Genomic DNA, 21,739 nt, shown 5'->3' on the forward strand with positions numbered 1-21,739 from the left:
GCAATATTAGCAGTCAAATGGCACTGCAGTGCAATAGGATAACTGCAATGGTAGCTGTAATGTACTGGGTGTTATTATATACAACAAATAGCAATAATGAAAGTAAAAGATTATATGTTTATATCTCTCCCCCTGCAATAGGAGAAATGCAATATTGGTCAATATTAGAAGTAAAATGCACTGATATTGTTAGAATAACCCATATTATTAATATAGTAATAATATAAAACCAATGCACAATTTTGTTTACATTCAAAAACGTCATAGCTAGCAATATCAAGAAGTTGTGATATTTACATAGATTTTTAGAAAATCTGTACTACGTAGTCATTGTTCTGTAGTCATCCAATCTTATAATTAAATATTGCAATAATCTTATGAGAATCGTTAGAAAAAATATCATCGTCATTTCCTTTACTTACACTGTGTTGGACATCAGTTAGAATACCAAAATACTCAAGTGTCTAAAATGTCAGTTACTTTGAAATCGGCGAAAATGAAACGATTTCAGTACTCCTACGTTAATTACAAAAACCTTCGGCAATTCGACAATGCTATGGATTGGTGAAATGTGCACGTTATTTTTTCGCAAAATGCGCATGACTTAATCGTTCTATTCTTTGTCGTTCGGCGTTTCATTTTCCTGTCTTAACTTTTATTAAACCAAGCTTTTCAAGCATTTTGTGACGATCTTTGGCCAAATTAATCTGTCTATCTGTGTATAATCCGATCAGATCGGTAAGTTTTAAGAAAATTTCAACAATTTACAAAGACTTGGTAACATATTTAAATAGGCTTATATGTGTTTTGTATCGTTATTATACTTTAACGACTCTACAAAACGATAGTTAAATTTGTTGATAAAATTTCGAGACAAAGGTTCGTCTCATTGTTGATGAATAATTCTAGCAAGTTGTGTGCACATGCAGTTATCATAAAAACTCTCAAAATTCGCTTCCGCTCGTTTGTTCGTGGGGTTAAGACAAAGCGAGGATTAATGTTTTAGATAATTTATGGTTATTGACTAAATTCACAGTGAGGAAAATCGTTGTAATTGAGAATTTGAGTTGTCCGGCTAAGGGGTTCAGTTTATGTCACTGGCATCTGTAAGTTAGCCTAAATATTTAATTTCATCCCCATAGCTACCGGCGCACCATCTATTTTTTTCTTTGCAAAAAATACTCCTCCATTTACATGCTTTTAGTGCAATGGTAATGATGTAACGATAAAAGCCTTTTTATTCATTAATTTAATTTTTGCATTTAGCTTTTACATAGTATATATAATGCATTTCGATGCTTTGTGTAGTTACCTGAAGTACTAATTACACATCATAATCTCTCGCGGTGCAACGTACTGCAAATATGTGTATTTTAACCAATCTTTAATAACTGGACATACAACCACAGACAAACACTTGAGTTTGTGTATAAAGATACAACATCTTCATAAGTTTACCATTAGCATGGATCAAAGTTCTTGCAGCTTTTTATCACTTGAGGTTCACAGTCATAACCGACCCCTGATGACCTCAGATAAAATAATACAGATAAAATAATACAGATATAATAAAGTTACTGTTCTAGGAAAAAGGTTTAGGAATATAGCCCAGTTAACAATTATTCACTTAATTTTCTTACAATTATTTAATGTGTATTTTCATTACTGTAGAGTGATCAGAGATGGGAGATGTTTTAATTTCAAATGCGAATTATGCCAGTGAACGTCATCGGCTCAAAACATTTGCCAATTCTGGGCGTGATTCTGATATACCAGCCGTACGATATGCAAGTGCAGGATTTGCGCTGGCAGCCATCGATGGATCACAGATACACCATTGCCATTTTTGCCATCTGGAAGTGAAGAATCTGCATGCTACCCATGATCCTTTAGCTTGGCACCGAGTGTATTCAAAAAGCTGCCCATTTTTAAAAAATCACTCGCAGACAAACCGACAAGATGTTGGAATTCCATTTCCTGATAATTCATTGTCTGCTGTTGAGTTTGGGCCAGTGATTCTTCGAGCTCCTCAAAATGAAAGTCAAATAGATGAAAGTGAAGCGCAGTTATTCTCTAATGAACCTCATAGTGATCAGCACATCACTCTTGTAATGGTGGCTGAGGAGAGTACAGATGCTGAGGAGGTTCCTACCAGTTCAGAAGAATTGAATAAATTGTATCGCGCACAATCTCAGCTCAGGTACTTTTTAATCTCTAACTTTGTGTAACTTCATGACATTTATAAAATCTGCCTGTTACTTAGTATCTTAGGCTTTTTATGGGTATTTTTGCTGTCAATCAAGTTTCACTAATCATAATGTAGGCAGCATAAGTGTAATTTATGAAGTTTAAGTAAATGTGCAGCAGTTCATTGTAAAAATACTGATCGTGTTTCTGCTGGACGCAATAAAAAGTATTTCCTATGTAATATTCACTAAGGATCCATTTTGTCAGATGACTTTATTAATCATTTGTGTGATTATAAAGTTTGCAATTAGCATTACTTTTGGTCACTACTCAAGGATGCTTGCTATGCTCAGTTGTCAACCACTTTTCACATATCGCTCATGATCAACAGAAAGAGTTTGTATCGAAAAACGAAAATTTACAAATAGTGAATAAAAACTATGAATGACATGTTTGCTAACTTTTGCTGTTGGCAGTCTAAAAAAATACCCCGGGAAGTTGGAAGAGGGGGTCAAAAGGCGGGGTTTTGGGATTTATTCTTGTTTTTGTTTTGCTTAGAATAAATCTTCTCAAAAACGCAAATGGAAACATTTATTTACATCGGCAATATAAAACAGTGTCACAATACGGGAAATACAAAACTTTCATTGCTAGAATTGGAGGTTATCTTGTCCTACATGCGATAAATGATAACTCCAAATTATACCACCAGCAAAAAATACCTGCTGCTTACCGTCTTTTGTTAGCAAAGAAAACTGAGTAAGGTGTGTTCTGCTTTAATTCAGCCAATCGAAAAGAAAACGAGCCAAAGCACGAAATCCCTTTAGTCCTTCTGTATCTAAAAAATATCTGAAAGTGTCTGCCCAAAAATATTTCAGAACTTGAAAATTTTGTATACAGTAGTCTTTCATAAATAGAGGCTCTGCTGTATATACATGAGTGAATTTGACATGAAGATAATCATTACTTATCAGGTCAATCCTACCCAAGCAATCCATAGAAGTCATCAGGAAGCCTTCTCCTAATATTGACCAAATTCTCTCTACATTCAATTATGAAACACACAGAAGAAAGACATTCAATGCTTGGCCCAAATCGACAATTGTATCACCCAGAGAACTGGCAGCTTCAGGGTTCATATACATCCATGGTAAGTACTTACTTTCCCCAAGTCAAAGACTAATGACTGACAGGAGATGTGCTTAATGTTTCACATTTGCTCATACTTAGTAATTGTTATGCGTAGTTATGAGCGCTAAGCGCTGGAGAGTGCAAAGTGTAGGTTAGTTACTAGCTAAGTAATGTGAACTAAACTGATATTAATCAAATGACATAAATATTCACATTTACCAGTGTGGCTGATAGTACCTTGTTCATCTTCAGTTGTGGTAAAAAGTCTCTTTAGTTTAGTCAAGATGTGACTAGACTTGCTGATGAATCAGTTAGAATTCTAGCCATATTACTACATATGCTCTCCTCACAATGCACGTGATACAAGTGAACATTCCAGATCAGATAACAATGTCGCTAATCAATCATTGCAATTGGGTATTTCCAAGTCTTATTAAATGTTTTCAATTTGCATTGGATATTTCCAAGTGGCATTGGATATTTCTAAGTTGCATTAAAATATACTGGCTTATTGCCAGCTGCGTCATCTCATATAATGATAACTTGTTGGGGAACCAGAATGAGTACACTCTCCCTAACCACTGCGAGTAATTGTGTAGTCATCGTGTCAACTAATTTTTATGATGGTTCATCAGCGTCTGACAAACTGATCACCCTGAGTCTGTATCTGGTATTGTGTAATCTTTGTTGGAGGTTCATGTATTGCCTAATCTTTTTGTCTGAAAAGGGCTCCAGCTGCCGCAATTTATAGTTTTGCATTCACAGAGAGAGAGAGAGAGAGAGAGAGGGAGGGAGAGAGAGAGGGGAGAGAGAGGGAGGGGGAGAGAGCGAGAGAGAGAGAGAGAGAGAGGGAGAGAGAGAGAGGGAGAGGGAGAGGGAGAGGGAGAGGGAGAGGGAGAGGGAGAGGGAGAGGGAGAGGGAGAGGGAGAGGGAGAGAGAGATCAGTTCATACCAATAAACTTGTTAAATGCAATAGTACTTGATTGAACAAAGTGTAACTTATAATGTGTTAGAAACTGGTTGTGCAGGATTATCATACACGATGTTACCACATCTTGCTGGAAGTGATATACAGTGCTGTTTACACTTGGAAAGTAATTCTTTCATATAGACATCACATTCCAAACTTTATATTGTTTATCTAAGTGGTTTTCCCCAGTTCAATCAACTAATGTGATTATGTTGCATATTTCAGTCAGTTTGAGGTGTTTCAGAGCACAAACTCTAACCATGGTGTCTCTATTGCTTTCATAGTAACAATAGAAATGTGTAAAAAGTGCTACAGATGTCAGCGCTTTTTTTCAAATTAAAATGCTTGTTTTTAAAATTTGACATACAGTAAGGCTTCTATTTCCAATCACCTCAATATTTGAATTGTTTGACATGCAACGCAGATTCTTGTCTCTACATATGATGTATTTTCCAACATGACATATGAAATCCTTTGAAACGTCACAAATTTGTGAGTGAAAGAAAAAAATTAGCAAAATTAAAAAGTACAATCTAGCAGTCGAGTTAATGTGCATGATTTGTAGTGTAAGTGGGAGTAAGTTATATCATGTATTTATATCACTCACTCTACTATCTCTGGTTATATGATTACGAGTCTTTTTACATGCCTACTACCCATTTTATGTTCTGAGTTAATTTCGATCCTTATTCGGGCCAACTTCTTTGAAGCAAGTAGGAAGCGCAACTCTGTTCCCATTTATTCCCAATCGTGTTTATGTAGTAATTAATTCGGATGAGTAAAGTTATTTTAAGATTGCTGCTGCCACTGATTAGTGCCTGTACGCACACATTAGAGAGTTGCCTCATCTTGTAGGTACGGATGATACAGTGGAGTGTTTCTACTGCAAACTGAGGATCAGTGACTGGACTAACCGCATGGTACCTGATGTGGTTCATCGTAAGAAATCAATGCACTGTCAGTTTATGCAAGGTGGGTTGTCAAACCCTCATAGTTTGTCTTATGTTGTTTTCATTAGTTTAATCATATATGTCTATACTCCTTACACTGATCTACACTTGAAAAATGGTGAGTTACTGTTTTCACAATGACTTCATTTTTGGAATTATCAATTTTTTATTCAAATTAGAACATAGATTCGTGTGGTATAGATTACGCTTGTACCCACATAACAGCTGTGGGCCTTTGTTCTAGCACTCTGTTCTATTGAGTCTGAGCATGATGTAAATTGAAGGAAGAATTACCAATATATATTTCACAGTGTTAAAAATGTTGGAATTCGTTTTAAGTAGGCAAATTTTACATAACTCCACGAGCAGAAATGCTGTTTTATGCTATGATAGTTTACATCGGTCAAATAGGCAGGAAAGTTTATCTAACCAAACATTCTCATATTTATTGTAGATCTAGTGCACTTATGTTCACACCAAACTTGTGTCAGTATGCTTTTAAATGACATTCAGTGTGCGCCAACGTTAATGGACTATGAATACTTGATCTGTTATATTGCATTATAATGTCTGAAAATGTGGCAAGACATTTTAGACATAGTTATATTAGCACAGAATATTGTTTCATGCAGGCATGAAAACCGTGCGAAATATACCTGACGTACTTGCTGACATATTCAATGATGATGCACTTCCTTTGCCATCGACTGAGACAGAATTGGGAGTTGTCACTGAGTCTATGAAACACCCTGAATTTGCTGTTGATTCGAGACGTAAAGATACGTTCCTCACATGGCCTTCTGGTAATAGCAAGCTGGCTTCTGAGATGATTGAGCACCAGCTTTTCTACACAGGTACTTGGTCAAAGGATCCTCAAGGATTTATCATTCACCATGCTCACTCTTTCATATTATAGGCTTTTAACTAGGTTATATGGGTGAATTTTTTAAAATTGCTAGTGCGTTTTTTGCAGCAATTTAATTTAAAGAATTAAAACTAAAAATAGAACATAAACAAATGATGGAATAAAAAGAATAAAAATAGATCAGCTAAATTAGCTGAAAGTATGTGACCTTTAAACTAGTCTGAGTTTGAGTAGGTGACACTACGTCTCTATATCTATCTAGACACTGTTCTATGTTCTGCATCATTAAGTTTGAGTAGGTGACACTACGTCTCTATATCTATCTAGACACTGTTCTATGCTCTGCATCATCAAGTTTGAGTAGGTGACACTGCGTCTCTATATCTATCTAGACACTGTTCTATCTTTTGCATCATCAAGTTTGAGTAGGTGACACTACGTCTCTATAACTATCTAGACACTGTTCTATGCTCTGCATCATCAAGTTTGAGTAGGTGACACTACGTCTCTATAAATATCTAGACACTGTTCTATGCTCTGCATCATCAAGTTTGAGTAGGTGACACTACGTCTCTATAACTATCTAGGCACTGTTCTATGCTCTGCATCATCAAGTTTGAGTAGGTGACACTACGTCTCTATATCTATCTAGACACTGTTCTATGCTCTGCATCAAAAAAGTGATAAAACCACTTAATTTGTCAAAGTAAAATTTTAATTAGGGTTTATCTTGTAGAGAATTTTGTTGAGAGCACAGCTGAAAAGATTTATTTAGCTACTGTTAGTGGTTGCCATGCAAAAAAAAACAAATGAACTGCATATTGTCAAAATGCTGATTGGAACGGCTTGCCGACTTTAAATAGTCAAGTAGCTGCTGCCTATGGCACTTGTACGATGGCGTTAATTGTGGAGTTGTCACCTTTGTTTCCAGGCACTTGTAGACTCTAGTTACTGAACAAAATTTGATAGTAAATGATTTCAAATGTGACTTACCTAAGAGTTTAATGGTATCCTTATGCGGTACGAATGAAACCAAGAGACCCTATTAATGCTATCCTATTTGTTCATTGCTACTTGTCACCATTTTTAACTTATTCAGGTCGAGGGGATGTGGTCTGCTGCTTCTTTTGTGGTGTTGAAATGTGGTGTTAAAAGTTTGGTTAAGTGTGTGTGCGTGCGTGTGTGTGTGCGCGTGTGTGTGCGTGTGTGTATTTTCATCAACAGAAACAATACAGAAAAATAAACTGCATATTAGTAAATAAATCAGGTTCAATACAAATTAGTGAAAAAATGAAAAAAGCATAGCGAAATTCACTCAACCTGAGCACGAGATAATGATGATGGAGCCATAGGTGCACTGTAGCCCAGCTAATGTCGCGCAAGCCCCAAAAACAGCCAACAGCAGCAGAACAAAGGCAGGCCTCAGCCCGCCTTAGTCAGAGAGACAGGAGATAGCATTTTACTTGTTTTTTAAAGTCAAATTTGTTTACAATTTTCTTCAATCTGTCAGGTAGGTTATTCCAATAAAAGGTTGTTTGATATTGAAGGGAATATAATAAAATTAAATTAAAAAAAAATATATATATAAGGGAATATGAAGAAGAAGAGAGTGACGAGTGCTATAAAAGAGCGGTGGTCCTCTATTCCCAGATGAATGAAATACAGTATGACCCATTAGCAGCAGCTTTAACGTATACAACTTATTTATTGGTAAAATATTAGTTTGAGTAAACAATTCTTTTGGTGGATAGTCAAAGGTTTTATGACATATACTTCGCACTAGCTTTTTCTGAAAGACTTTAATTTTATTTAAAAATGTGTCAGGTGAGTTGCCCCAAGATTCGAGGCAGTAAATAAATTTAGAATTCACTAAGGAGTTATATAATGTAATCATTATTTCTCGTGGGAAGTACTTTGGTAACCTAAAGAAAAGTCCAACTGCTGGACGAAGGTCCTTTAGTATGTTAGATATATGAGTAGACCAATTCAGACTATTATCAAGCCAAACATCTAAGAATTTAACATGATCAGTCTGGTACAATATGTTATTTCCTATATGCAGAGAGTGCATTTTTAAATTAAATTTGTTCTGCGGATTTTTCATAAACATATAATTAGTTTTATCAATATTAATTGTGAGTTGGTTACTGATGCACTAGCATCGGAAGATTTCCAAATCTGCATTTATCTGAGGTAACATGCTGTTAAGGTTACTTGATTCTAGAAAAAGAGTGGTGTCATCTGCATAAAGAATAGGTTGTAAGCATTGTAATGATTTGCAAAGATCGTTTATATAAATCAAAAATATGTTGGGCCCAAAATTGAACCTTGTGGAACCCCAAAGGTTACGCGCTTTTCAGTAGAAAGTAAACCACTAATTTTTGTTCATTGAAATCTGTCGTGTAAATAGCTTTTAACCCAATTAATACTTTAAATACTGATATTTAATTTGGTTAGTTTTCGTAAAAGTATATCATGGTTAATAGTGTCAAATGCTTTGCTAAAATCAATAAAAATTCTTAAAACACTGTTTCTTTTATTAAAAGCCTCAAAAGTTATATTTGTAAAAGCTGACAAAGCGTCAGAAGTCCCACGTTTTGTTCTAAAACCAAATTGATAGTTATTCAATAAGCTATTTAGTTCAAGATAGTTTATTATTTGATCATTTGCTAGCCTCTAATATTTTGCTAAAAATAGGTAAAATAGATATAGGTCGATAATTTGAACATAGAACACGATCATCTTTTTAAAAGACAGGCTTAATTCTAGCAATTTTCATCTGTTTAGGAACCATACCTTGAGTAATGCTATTGTTAATTAACTTAGTAAGAGGGATCACTAACGACTGGCTAGCTGCTTGTAAAATTATACCAGAGATATTATCTCGTCCTGAAGCCTTGTTGGCTTTAATGGACATTATTACATTTTCCACCATACCACTGTTAACAGTTGATATATTAAAAGTAGATAATGCATTTATTATACACCAACATTTGTGATCATTCTCAAGAAGTCTAAATATTTCTGTATTGATCAGCACTAGATATCAGGCCGAATAGTTTTTCTACATTGATATGAGTTGTAATCATTGCAATATTCCCTGAAAGATTACAACTATTTTCAACTGGCGCTGCTGATGGCGCTTGTTCCATAGCATCGATTGTGAAGTTGTCACCTTTGCATCCAGACACTCATGCACTAGTTGCTGAGCGGAGCATATTTCCTTACACTCATGCAAACTTGGCAGTAAATGAATTTAAGTACTTGTATGTCTTACCTAGGAACACCATGGCATCCTTATATGGTACGAATGAACCCCAAGAGATCCTATTAATGTTATCTTAGTCATTCCTTGCTACTTTTCACTATATATCAATTTATTCAGGACGAGGGGATGTGGTCTGCTGCTTCTCTTGTGGTGTTGAGATGTCTGACTGGGCACCAACAGACGATGTTTGGAGGAGACACGCTAGGCAGTCACCAGAATGTCAGTTGGTTATACAAGAGAAAGGAGCGGATTGGGTAGCAGCAACAATACAGGAGCATGGTCGATACGTGGAGCCAGAGAAGGAGCCAGTCATCCATGTGAGTAATTCACTCTGTTGTTCAAACCTCTGAGCCACACATTTGGCATATGATAGTGTATTTGTGACAAACATCTCTAACATGTTCAGTAGATAAAGCTGTGTGTTTGTGACAGACATGTCTGACATGTTCAGTAGATAAAGCATTGTGATTGTGACAGACATGTCTGACATGTTCCGTAGATAAAGCAGTGTGTTTGTGACAGACATGTCTGACATGTTCAGTAGATAAAGCATTGTGTTTGTGACAGACATGTCTGACATGTTCCGTAGATAAAGCAGTGTGTTTGTGACAGACATGTCTGACATGTTCAGTAGATAAAGCATTGTGTTTGTGACAGACATGTCTGACATGTTCCGTAGATAAAGCAGTGTGTTTGTGACAGACATGTCTGACATGTTCAGTAGATAAAGCTGTGTGTTTGTGACAGACATGTCTGACATGTTTAGTAGATAAAGCATTGTGTTTGTGACAGACATGTCTGACATGTTCCGTAGATAAAGCAGGTTTCTATTTAGCTGTTTAGGTTTCTATTTAGCTGAGAAATTTATGTCGATCATGCTAAGCTATAAATTTTCGGCTGCATTCAGTGGTTTTCATGAATGTTCATCAATTTGGAGGTCTTTGGTGAACCAACAATTTGTGGTAGGTTATGAGCTTTTCAGCGTAAAGAACTGCAGGAGAGGTTATTTTGATGATGATGCTGCGCCGAATTCCGAATAACTTGTGACAAACTTGAAAGATTTTGTAAAGAAGCGTAATGCATTGACAATGGGCTTAACTCAAAGCCCTGCCAATGATTTAAAAAAAGTTTGGAACTCAGCTACATTTACTAGCTCTGCCTAGCGGCTAGGTTTTTTTTTGAGGTAGTAGTTGTTCTCTCTTGTCTTAAGAATAAAATTAGTAATTCGCGGATTTTACTGTACGCGAACTCACGACTTATTAAATTCATCGAATTGTTTCATCTTGTAGAGTATATATTTCTCAAAGTTTGTCATCTATCCTTTGGTATGTCCAGATAAAGCTATTAAAGTCTTGGATTTAAAATTCCGCATTCTGAAGTATTTGAATTCACGGAGATTGCAGCCGCAAATTTATTATCCACGGGCTCTACCACTGAGCTAGACAAGGGGTATTCATCAAATGCTATCATATACCGTATAGCAGGGGCGGGCAAAGTTTTTTCTCAAAGAGCCAAATTTCAAAGTTGCAAGATTTTTGGGAGCCACATAACATGTGTATTACAGTATAACATTTTATACTGATAATACAAGCTTAGTAGTTGTATTGTAATTAAATTTATTTATTAGAATATTTAATATACTTAATAATACTTAATATTACAATAGCATTGAATAATGTTGAAGTGAGCCTAAAGAGCTTTGTATAACTTTAACTTTAGTGAGATTTATAGAATTGTGTATGGCTGCTCATTATCTCATGGTAATCTGCCTCTCTACTGCAGCATGCTATTCATAGGAGCTGACACAAGTGATCTCGAGTCAAAGTGGATCTTAACTTGTTCTTGATATTATTCATGTATGAAAATGCTGATTCACATATATATGTAGCAGCAAACACGGTGTACCACCATCTTCCTAGTTGAGCAAGCTGTGGATATTCAGCCTTTGTTGAAGATTTCAAGTAGAAGCCCTCCTCAATTTCATTTATATCTGTACCTTTAAGGTTACACAACTCCAGTTGCAGAGATGAGGCATTAACACTTTTCAATGGCAACTGAGTAGCCCACTCTCCATTAGGCTTTGCCTTCTGAGATGCTTTTATAAGTTGTATGATGTGTTTCAAAGATTGAAACTGACTAAATCGATTGTTAAACTTTTGTTACAGCTTTTCTATAAAGTGAGTGTAATCAGCTGTACAAGAGGCCAATTGTCCATCCTCATCTAAAAATGCTTTTAGAGTAGGAAAGTGAAGCATAGCACCTTGCAACTCCACTAGAAACAATTCCAACTTATGGGAGAAGGCTTAAACATCTGGTAGTGTATCAATGATAGTCTTGGTCGTCCCTTGAAGTTTGAGGTTCAGATCATTCAAATGGCCAAAAATGTCAACAAGGAAGGCGAGGCCACTCATATCTTTAGAAGAGCTCATCATCTCTTGAAACTGTCTTGCAATCAGGCTTGTGCATGTACTAAAAATGAAGTTAGCTTCTGACGATTACTCCACAACTTTGACAAAACATTTCCCTTAGCAATCTAATCTCACGACCAAACAAGAACGGAGTGAACGTTTTAAAGTTTTATGATACATGCATGTGCACACAATTCTCGAAAATTATTCATCAAAAACGTCGCAAACCCTTGTACCGAAATCTCATCAACAAATTTAACCATTTTTCAATGGAGTCGTTTAGGTATAATAATGATACAAAACACAAATAAGCCTATTTAAATATATTACCAAGTCTTTGTAAATTGTCGACAATATCTTAAAAATTACCCATCCGATCGGATTATACACAAATAGACAGATTAAGCTGGCCGAAAATCGTTATTAAAACTTGCCAAGTCTTATTTTTATCAAAATTAAGACCAGCAAGCGAAACGCCGAGCGGCAGAGAATAGAACCATTAAGTCGTGTGTATTTCACTAAAAAATAACGTGAACATTTCACCTGTCTATACCATTGTCGAATTGCCGAAGGTTTCTGTAATTAACGTAAAAGTACTGAAATACAATCATTTCTTTTTTGCCAATTTCAAAGTAACTGAAATTTTGGACACTTTTGAGTACTTTGGTATTCTAACTGATGTCCAAAGCAGTGAAAGTAAAGGAAATGACTATGATATTTTTCTCTAACGATTCTTATGAGATTATTACAATATTTAATTGTAAGTTTGGATGGCTATTGAAGTATTATAGTCACACTAACAACATCGATGATGGACAATACGCTACTGTTATTATTTTTTCTAAATATTTTTTTTAACAGATTTTCTAAAAATCTATATAAATATCACAACTTCTTGATATTGTTAGCTATGACGGTTTGAAATGTAAACAAAATTGTGCATTGGTTTTTCTACTATTACTGTATTACTATATTAATAATATTGGTTATTCTAATAATATCAGTGCAGTTTACTTCTAATATCGCATTTCTCCTTTTGCAGGGGAGAGATATAAACATATAATATTTTTCTTTCATTATTGCTGTTTGTTGTACATAATAACACCCCCACCCAGTACATTACAGCTACCATTGCAGTTATCCTATTGCACTGCAGTGCCATTTGACTGCTAATATTGCATTTCTCAACCAGGAGTACCCTTTCTTTTTTCCAATATCATTTTGGTCGTGAGCTGTATGACAGTGGAATTTCTAGTGTTCTTTTATGTTAGCAAATCTTCACTAGTTGCATCAATTTCTTTGAGAAACTTTCTTAAAGCACATAAATTACATTATTTCTTTATCATATATTTTAATTCATTAGAGTCTTGGCTTTCGAATGAGCCATTGTTTGACATAGTGAGGCACATTGTTTGGTGTTTATAGGATTTCTCCAGAGCTCTACTGCAAAAATGTTCAATGGTATAGACTCAAAAATTGTGACCTCACAATTTTCATATGCGGTGTTATGTACTCTTACCGCCTATTTTAGTGGATACCACTTATATTTATCAACTACGATAATGGCGGTAGTGTCATGCAAAGGTAGGACAATTCCAGAGAACCAATGAGGAAGACAAAGAAATCGGTGTCATTAGTTCTCCATGTACAGATTATGTCTATGATAAATAACTCAGGTTCCAAGCATTGTGATGTTAAGGGTCGCGACTGAGACTAATTATTTTCAAGCATTGCGTGATCTCGCGAAAGCAGCGCAATTGACAAATAGTCCTAGGCAGGGCTGTATTGTCCAAAGAAAAAGTGGTCAGGAGACTGTCAGTTAGTCGTTGCCGAAGACCGATTCGGCCGTGCGGGGAGGGTCTGGGAGGGGAGCAGAAGTGCCCTCCCAAAGAAGGGGGGTTCGAGGGCCCTCTCCAAAAAAAGTTTTGAGAATTAAAAGCCAAATTAGAGCATTTTAAAGTGTATCTTGTATTATTTAAGGGGTGACTTGCGACAAAATTCACATTACAGTTATTTAACATCAAAAGGGTGGGATCCTCAAAATCAAAAACTACAACGAAATAACAAAATTCCAATATGCTACTCGCCAACATCCATCCCACAATGCCTGAAAGAGAAATGTGATGCTCGCTATCTCAGTTCAGGGTTATTCATTAAAAGTTATAGTAAAAACGAATTCGAAAACAGATTAGCGATAAAATTGTAGCCCATGACAAAGTTGAAGTTTATTTCTGTAAAATACATACTAAAACTTAGCTTTAAGTATTTGTTTAGTAAACTAAATTCATTTATGTTAAATTCAACATTCATGTTATACATCTGTCTTGAAGATAAGATCTCCCTACAGTACGTGCTGCTGCTACTGCACATACTGTACATGTTGTACACTGTAATGTTGCATTTTCTTGCAGACCAGCAAAGGCACTAAAGTTATTGTAGGTAACTACAGTAACACATTTACAGTTAAACACTTTTACAGTTGTTTTATTTTTTTCTCTCAATTTATTGAAACTGCACAACACACATTTCTCATGATATGAAGTTTGAAAGGGAGAATGGTAACTGTTGTTTATGTTAAATAAAAATAAATTTGCTGTGCAAATTTATTTTTATTTGCAAGACTTTTTAAATATCCTGGAAACGCCGGGCATTCACCTAGTAAGGTTATAAAATGAGAAAATAGTCAAAAAAACAGTTAATATTGTGAAATTTATTGAAACTACATGTAGATGTGAGTAAGCTACTGTCTTATTAATTATTTCATTTATTGTAAAATATCATTTGCAATTATGTTTACTGGAATGAAACCATCCTACAAACAAATCTATATTGGAATATTTTATCAGAATAATTATTGGAGTGTTCACTAGTGGTTGATTGATTACTGAATGACACATTGGTATTTTCTCATTGCTATCACACACATTCAATAGTAGATGTACCTAATAGTAGATGTACTAGAGGTAAAATACCTTGAATGGTCCATTTTAAACTCTTCTTTTCAGGTTGTTACTACAAGGATGCTCCTTCCGAGGATGGACAATACAGCCACTCAGAATGTCCTTCAAATGATCTCTCCAGACTACCCACGAGAGGAAGTGAGAAGTGCACTCATTCGGAACATTAAGGTACAAAATGTCAGATTTGTATGATGAACTTGAATTAAACCATGATATTTATTAGCCCATTTCTCATTTGACCGGTCTTTTCTAGAGAATCAATTCTAAACATGTCCTGACTCTCCTAAGATTGAACCTAATGTGATTTTTACTATAAAAGTGATTTTGTAGTTCAGGGTCATATGCAAATAGTAAGTTGTGTGTAACTCTGGTTGCGCATACGATAATCACTACTAATTTGCTTTTGCTCTTTTCAAGCTGTTTGTCCTAGCTGATTGATCAATAACAATTCGTGCTCGACACAGAGTGAAGGCACATTTTTATTTTATTGCTGTTTCTGCATGGTTCCTCCAATGTTGGCTATTTAATAACTAAATTTCCGATGAAAACGATATGCGTAGCTATGAAACCGATTAATGTGTGGCTATTATTTGCTGTGTCATAGTTAGTTTCATTAGAAATGTCAAAAGTAAACATATCCTCCATACAGAACAAGTCGCTGGTGTAACTAAGTGATTCACATGCCAATTTCATGCACTGTCTTTTTGTAGAGATTTGAGAGTAAAGGTTGCACTTAGCAATTGTCTAGGATAAATTTACCTAAACGCATTGGACAAGAGATACATTCAATTTCTAATATTTCCTTAATATGCTATATTATTTTGGGAGTTTCAAGTTCGCAGCCAAGCCCTTACGTGTGAAGTTAGTTTGTTATGAGATACGTTTGATATATTAGAACCATTGTATGTTGAAGCAGTTATTCCTATCAGGTTACATTGTAATTCGTTCAACAGCGCATAACCATATCATAATTATGTACAAAATACTGCAGTTAATCATACGAATTATTAAAATAAATGCGTTATATAATATTACTAAACACAGATTACCTAGAAAAAAACTGCTAAAGCAACAATCAATCAAAAAAGGTTTTTCGGTTACTTTACCCTAAAAGATACACGACTAAAAATATATGTTCGGTGTTGTGGAGGTGGTGATCGAGGTATCTGGTGTAACTTACTCTAACTTCAACTAGGTCAAGATCAAACAAACTTATTGTATATTTCTATTAATTTTTCTGTTTTATCTTTCACTTACCAAACTGCAATGCTCTGAGTAACTCCTACTGTCATATGTTGGAAACTACTTTCAGAGCCAGGCCAAATATTTGCTCCAAATTTTATCATTTGTGAAAAAACTTTATGCTGAGGCAATCATGATCAGAAATTGGTTTGCGTGTGTATAAGTTGCATATTCATTTCTGTACTTGAAAAAAGTCCATAATTTTTTCAAATCATTTTGGTTTCATTTTGCTACAACTTCATGTATATCAACCAGTAAAATGTAATCAGTGCTCACAACAAACATGTATCAGGTCTTTCCCGGAGAAATCTGTGCCTCCTAAACAGATTGGCTTCTGCTTGCTGTCTGCATTAGAGAGTTGCATCGCCTTGGGCAGTATTGAATGATATCTGTTACTGAACTACCATGAAATGACTTGCAAGACAAGGTTAAAATTATTTTAGTCTTAGCTCTGTTTAGTGTAATATTAAGGGCCGCAGTCTGCGTAGTCTTTGATCAAAAGGCTCATATGTTTGCCTCATCATACTTAGTATTCTTAAAGTCTGGCGGACCTGATTTCATGGATCGAGCATCTATCGTACGAGCCATGCTGAAGCGTAGAGAAGATGCAAGGCAACTCGATGCAGCGCAGAGAGCTATAGCCAGTGAGCCTGCACCACCAGAGGTTGTAACTCCACCTCAGGGACCTGGAGATCAAGAGGAGGCTGCCACTCAGTCAACAGTCCAACCCACACCAGCAACCACTGAGGAACCAAGCACATCGCGTGCCATGTCACCACCGCCAGATGATGAGCCAATGGAGTCTGCTGAAGCTGAGGCACCTAGTGGTCCGGGACAGTCCGGTAATGAACCAGAAACCCCTCAGGCTAGCACATTGGGTAAGGATAATGGAGATAATTTTGTGCTATGATTTGTGCAAACTTTAGTTGTCAATTTTATTTTTTATGTCTTTTTAACCTTGCAGATTTGGCAAGGATCGTCAAATCACAACTTAAGTGCAAAATATGCATGGATTCTCCAGTTGGTACCATGTTCTTACCATGTGTGCATACGGGTAAGAATTCGCAGCTATATTCATTTCTATTTGATGAAATTATTTGTGGGTTGGCGCATGTTACCCCTTGATCGTCATGAAGCAGTCAAGTTTTACTTCGAGCTGGTAGTTAAAATTGTCTTAGGTTGTTTTCTTATTAGATATACTCACACATGAATGTTGCTGTCTATTTGCATATTCTAGGCAACAGGATTAATATTTTGTTTTCGATTAAAGGCTGACATACCATGACCACAATAAACTGCTAAAATTTCAACCTTGCTGAGAAGTGTTAAAATTTAAGGGTTGTGTGCACCTGTGACATGACAACTCTTCCTTTAATTTCAATTGATGGAATCATGATAAAAACAAAATCTGCATTAAGCATAATGCAAATATTATGTTTATTCTGATTAGCAAATAATTTGTTTTGTTTCAGTCTGCTGCCATCCTGTGCTTCAGTCATGTTACAGTGCCCCCTATGCAGGCAAGATGTTTGTGGATTCGCTAGGGTGCACCTGGATAAACTTTGAAAAACAATAAACAATATTATATAACAGTGACAATTTGATAAACAATATTTACTGCTTCATAGCTAGGCCAAGTGTGCGATAGATATATTAATAAATAGTTTGTGTTGTTATAGACTCAGTTTTGGTAATTAAGATCCGCTCACAGGAGGTATTTTCTAGCTATCATATCGTGAAACAAAATCTAAATTAAGCACAATGCAAACATTATGTTTATTTTAATCAGCAGATAATTTGTTTTGTTTCAGTCTGCTGCCCATCATGTGCTCCAGTCATGTTACAGTGCCCCCTATGCAGGCAGGATGTTCGTGGCACTGTTAGGGTGTACCTGGATAAACTTTAACATTTATAATATGTATACTGCTCCAGAGCGTGATCAGTCGTGCCTTACGATAGATATATTGATAAATAGTGTGTATCCTTGTTGTTATAGATTCAGTTATTGTAATTAGGATTGCTCACAGGAGGCGTTTTCTAGCTGTCATACCATGTAATAACCAAGCTGGTTTATTATAATATCTATACTCTCTATATCACCAGTACTTTGGCCTATGAATATCCCATTACATTGAAGGAAACTTACAACTTTAAACTATTATTAATGGCTGTAGTTGGTAAAGGCAGCTTTGAATACCATGTCTAGTTTCTAATGAGTTAGACCAGTTAAAATATGTCATTGTCTTGGTTTAATCATTTTGCCTCATTGTTGTTACAAAGCAGTACATAATTGATGTCTATTTGGGCATGATTTTGTACAATAATTTGGCCTTGAGCTAAAACCTTAGCACTGTGGCAGGCTTGGTAGAATTAGTCTACAAGTAACGCATGTAAACTAAGTCTAAGTTAGACTTAAGTCACATGTGTTGCTTGTAGTCTGAGGCTATAACTAAGCCTAGCTAAAATTTCCGTGTGAACTTTTTATTTTGATCAGAGGCTAAATTTATAGGAAATTATATGATTGCGGGAGTATTGCAGTCAGCATTTGAAACCTGATACTGTATTGCAACTTGAATAAACTTTGACAAGAAGTAACTCATGGCTAAGAGGCTGTATAATAGCTATGATTACACCTCCTGTGACAGAACATATTACTTATTCACCTCTTTGTATTTCATATTGATACAGATAGTAGCACAACTGTGTTTCTAACATTGTATTCACATTGTCATTGACAACCCTTCATCTTCTTGCATGATAGGAACAAGCTATTGTTTATGATGCATTTATATTAAACAGCTTTTGTGTGAGTCTATAGTAACATGTTGTGTGCTATTCAACACTATATACATGTATTTTCAATAACAAAACAAAAATAGCCAAGTTTGATTTTATAATGCGGTAGTTTTGTGTGTAGCAAACTATTTTGCTATCAAAACTTGTAAACTTTGAGAGTTTTGTTCTACCCTGTGGCACATTCAGTGTTTACTAAATCATATTATTTGTATCATCAGAGATACCTGTATTGTAGTCTGTTTTATCCAAGTTGTGATTTGTCTAACACAGTTTCATTGTAATTAATCATTGCTAATCAATTTAAAATCAATGCTAATTTGGACTTTTCTGTGAATAAACGCTTAAATAAATATCATAAGTTCCATGCTGATTTATATCTAAAGTGCTGTAGTATGTTTCAGTTAATTCACCTTACAAAATTGCTTCAATCGACAATGGCCACAAGAGATACATACTGTATATATAATTCATGATAGTCAACCATAAAGTACTGTTGCAGTTATACTTTAGGTCTTTCCGTTATAAAATAAAGTGCATCTTATAAGATCTGACCTCTTCATTGAAAACTGGATAAAATTTAGTTGTCATCTTTTTGAAGCTGCTATAACTAACAAGTAGTACACCTACATGTGCTGGAAAGCCTAGTGTGTATTCACTTACTTACTTTCGGTATGAAGTTGGTTGCTCATGACATTCATTGATTTAGTTTCAGCGCAAAACTTATAGAGGTATTTTTACTTCCTGTAGCTCTTTCAAAAGCCAAAATTGTCAATAAAAAAAACTGGCTTCGCATCGACCTTGTTATATCGGCTCTCCTACAGACTATCCTGGCGACACTGAAAATTTTAATAAATACAACACAAGGCTGTCAGAAGATAAGGTTCAATTATAATATCATAATAATTGGTGGTTTGAGAATGTTACACTTGGCACAAAAGGCAATGACCGAATTGTCATGCACTAAATTTTGTTACGAACGCCTGAAATCTGACAACAGAAGCCTTTTTTCTGTGATTAAAACTTGCGTAAAAACAAAGTCGCTTTAAAAACCATTTTTTGGCCATTAGTTCTGTTAATACATAACTAATAGACAATAAGCAGACAATAGACAGTTTATTATTTTTAAAGCTTAACTGAACCTGTTGGCCTACTTCAGTAATAATAATTACCTTGGTAAATTTCAGACCATTTGAAGAGCAGCAATCGTATGGTAGATTTATGACACAGCATGTTAATATTTGATGTAATACCTGGTTCATATATTAGCAGTGTAGTGTAGCTCCCAGGTATGATCCACATAAATGTGAAGTTTGGACAAGTAGACAAAAGCTCAACTAGAATCTCAAAATAGATTTTGCGTGTGTCCATGAGCCTAAATGCTTTTATTTAAACTGTTTTGCGGTTGATGATGGGAGGAGTTTGTCTAATGATCCTGAGTCACAGTCACAATAAGAAAGTCAAAGGAGCTTAGAAATAACAGAGGCAAGTTTAGAAAAACTTGTGCAAGACATTGACATGAGTAACCCTTGCGTTAGGGTGTACCTAGATGAACTGTGCCTTTTATCATTGCTGCTTCAGAGTGCAGTCAATAGTGGATTTTGATACATACATTGATAATTTTGTTTATGTTTATTGTATAATTTAGAAATTTAGACTGTTCAAAGAAGGTGTTTTTTAGCTAATAATAAGTCATGACAGTGTCATTTATCTGCGATCACATCAACCAGCAAATTGTAATCAGGGTTTATTACAAACATCTGCATATTAAGTCTTTGCTGGGAAATCAAAGAATAAAATCGTCAAAGATTTTTTTTCTAAATTGTTGATTCATCAGGATTTAAATATTTATTTACATGAAATATGCTTCAATGCTTTGTTCCAGCTAATTTGTATTATCTACAATGTTGCTCCGTATATGCTGGACTCGTACCATGTACACATTTAGGTAAAGAATTAGCTCCATGTGTTGGAAATCAATACATGGAGAACACGACTTCTATCTATCCATCATCTTCTAGTGTACTTTTATTACCATTAGCTGCCCTGAGAGCTAAGTTAGTCGGCACATGAAGAAAAGATTGAAGAAGAAACTGATAAAATGATAGAAACACGAACCTCTATAATACATTGTACAAAATAAATACACTATATAATACTTGAATACAGACCTTAGAATGATTAGTGACCAGCGAGGTTGAGTCAATACTACATGTAAAACTGATACTACTAAATGTACAACAGATACCACTAGATTTACAACAGATACTATTACATGTACAACAGATACCACAAAATGTACAAAAGATGCTAAATACATGTACAACAGACACTACTACATGTGCAACCGATACTACTACATGTACAACAGATACTACTACGGACAATCTACTAGTCAGGTTTGCTCCTTTACAACACATTTCAATCTCAAGAGTTGCCGAAGTGTCTAAAAGTTGTTTTAGAACAACTAGTGTATGTCTTCAGATAAACAAACTACTATCTATGTCATCATATGTCTTCTCGGCCATTGGAGATAGACTTGTAGCCAACTATCCTTGCGGGTCAAAACTGGCCGACGACCGACAGAGTGTCAACCTGGTGTGACTCAACTCAAGCAGGCCTTGAGGAAGCAGCCTGGCCAGAGCACTGCATCACTCGGTCGCTAGTGGCACCCACTGGCTCGTCAGAGGCCGTTTGGTTTGAGAGCCCAAACTCCTCATCCGAGACCAGTAAGTCCACCAGCTTTGCTTCCTCATCGTTCTCCATGGGTTTGTACGGGCAAGACTCAGTAGATAACAAACTAGCGAGCTCACCTGTTCTAACCAAGTCGATATAAGTGTTCGTAGTAGTAGTAGTGCAGAGATCCTGAAGAGGGTCTGTGTAACTGTAGGGCGTAAACACCAGTGATCCCTGCTTTACTCTCCTCACGGCTCCTCTACACACCTGTTTACTGTCTGAAGGAAAG

At 35.7% G+C, this 21,739-nt stretch overlaps 2 protein-coding genes across 2 annotated transcripts in view; both read left to right on the top strand.

The window, feature by feature from the left end:
- LOC137407090 (baculoviral IAP repeat-containing protein 7-like) overlaps positions 1-17,557 on the top strand; it is a 63,196-nt gene extending 45,639 nt beyond the window's left edge. The window contains exons 7-9 of the mRNA XM_068093694.1: positions 16,523-16,859; positions 16,946-17,035; positions 17,454-17,557. Coding sequence (XP_067949795.1) covers positions 16,523-16,859; positions 16,946-17,035; positions 17,454-17,557 — 531 coding nt within the window. The remainder of the gene's footprint in view (positions 1-16,522; positions 16,860-16,945; positions 17,036-17,453) is intronic.
- LOC137406126 (baculoviral IAP repeat-containing protein 7-like) lies at positions 1,683-15,476 on the top strand. Its single transcript, XM_068092656.1, has 7 exons — positions 1,683-2,200; positions 3,162-3,337; positions 5,144-5,260; positions 5,871-6,092; positions 9,489-9,688; positions 14,785-14,907; positions 15,450-15,476. Exons 1-7 carry the CDS (start codon positions 1,683-1,685, stop codon positions 15,474-15,476), a joined length of 1,383 nt encoding a protein of 460 aa, XP_067948757.1.
- Positions 17,558-21,739: the final 4,182 nt, after the last annotated feature.

The sequence above is a fragment of the Watersipora subatra genome, chromosome 10, assembly GCF_963576615.1.
Source record: "Watersipora subatra chromosome 10, tzWatSuba1.1, whole genome shotgun sequence".
Lineage (NCBI taxonomy): Eukaryota > Metazoa > Bryozoa > Gymnolaemata > Cheilostomatida > Watersiporidae > Watersipora > Watersipora subatra.

What these genes read in the sequence shown, in the direction of transcription:
- LOC137406126 (XM_068092656.1), top strand. Translation starts at nt 1,683, where the DNA reads ATGGGAGATGTTTTAATTTCAAATGCGAATTATGCCAGTGAACGTCAT. An exon ending in GCACCAGCTTTTCTACACAG is followed by an intron (nt 6,093 to 9,488) that starts GTACTTGGTCAA and finishes CAATTTATTCAG; the next exon opens with GACGAGGGGATGTGGTCTGC. An exon ending in AGAAGGAGCCAGTCATCCAT is followed by an intron (nt 9,689 to 14,784) that starts GTGAGTAATTCA and finishes TCTTCTTTTCAG; the next exon opens with GTTGTTACTACAAGGATGCT.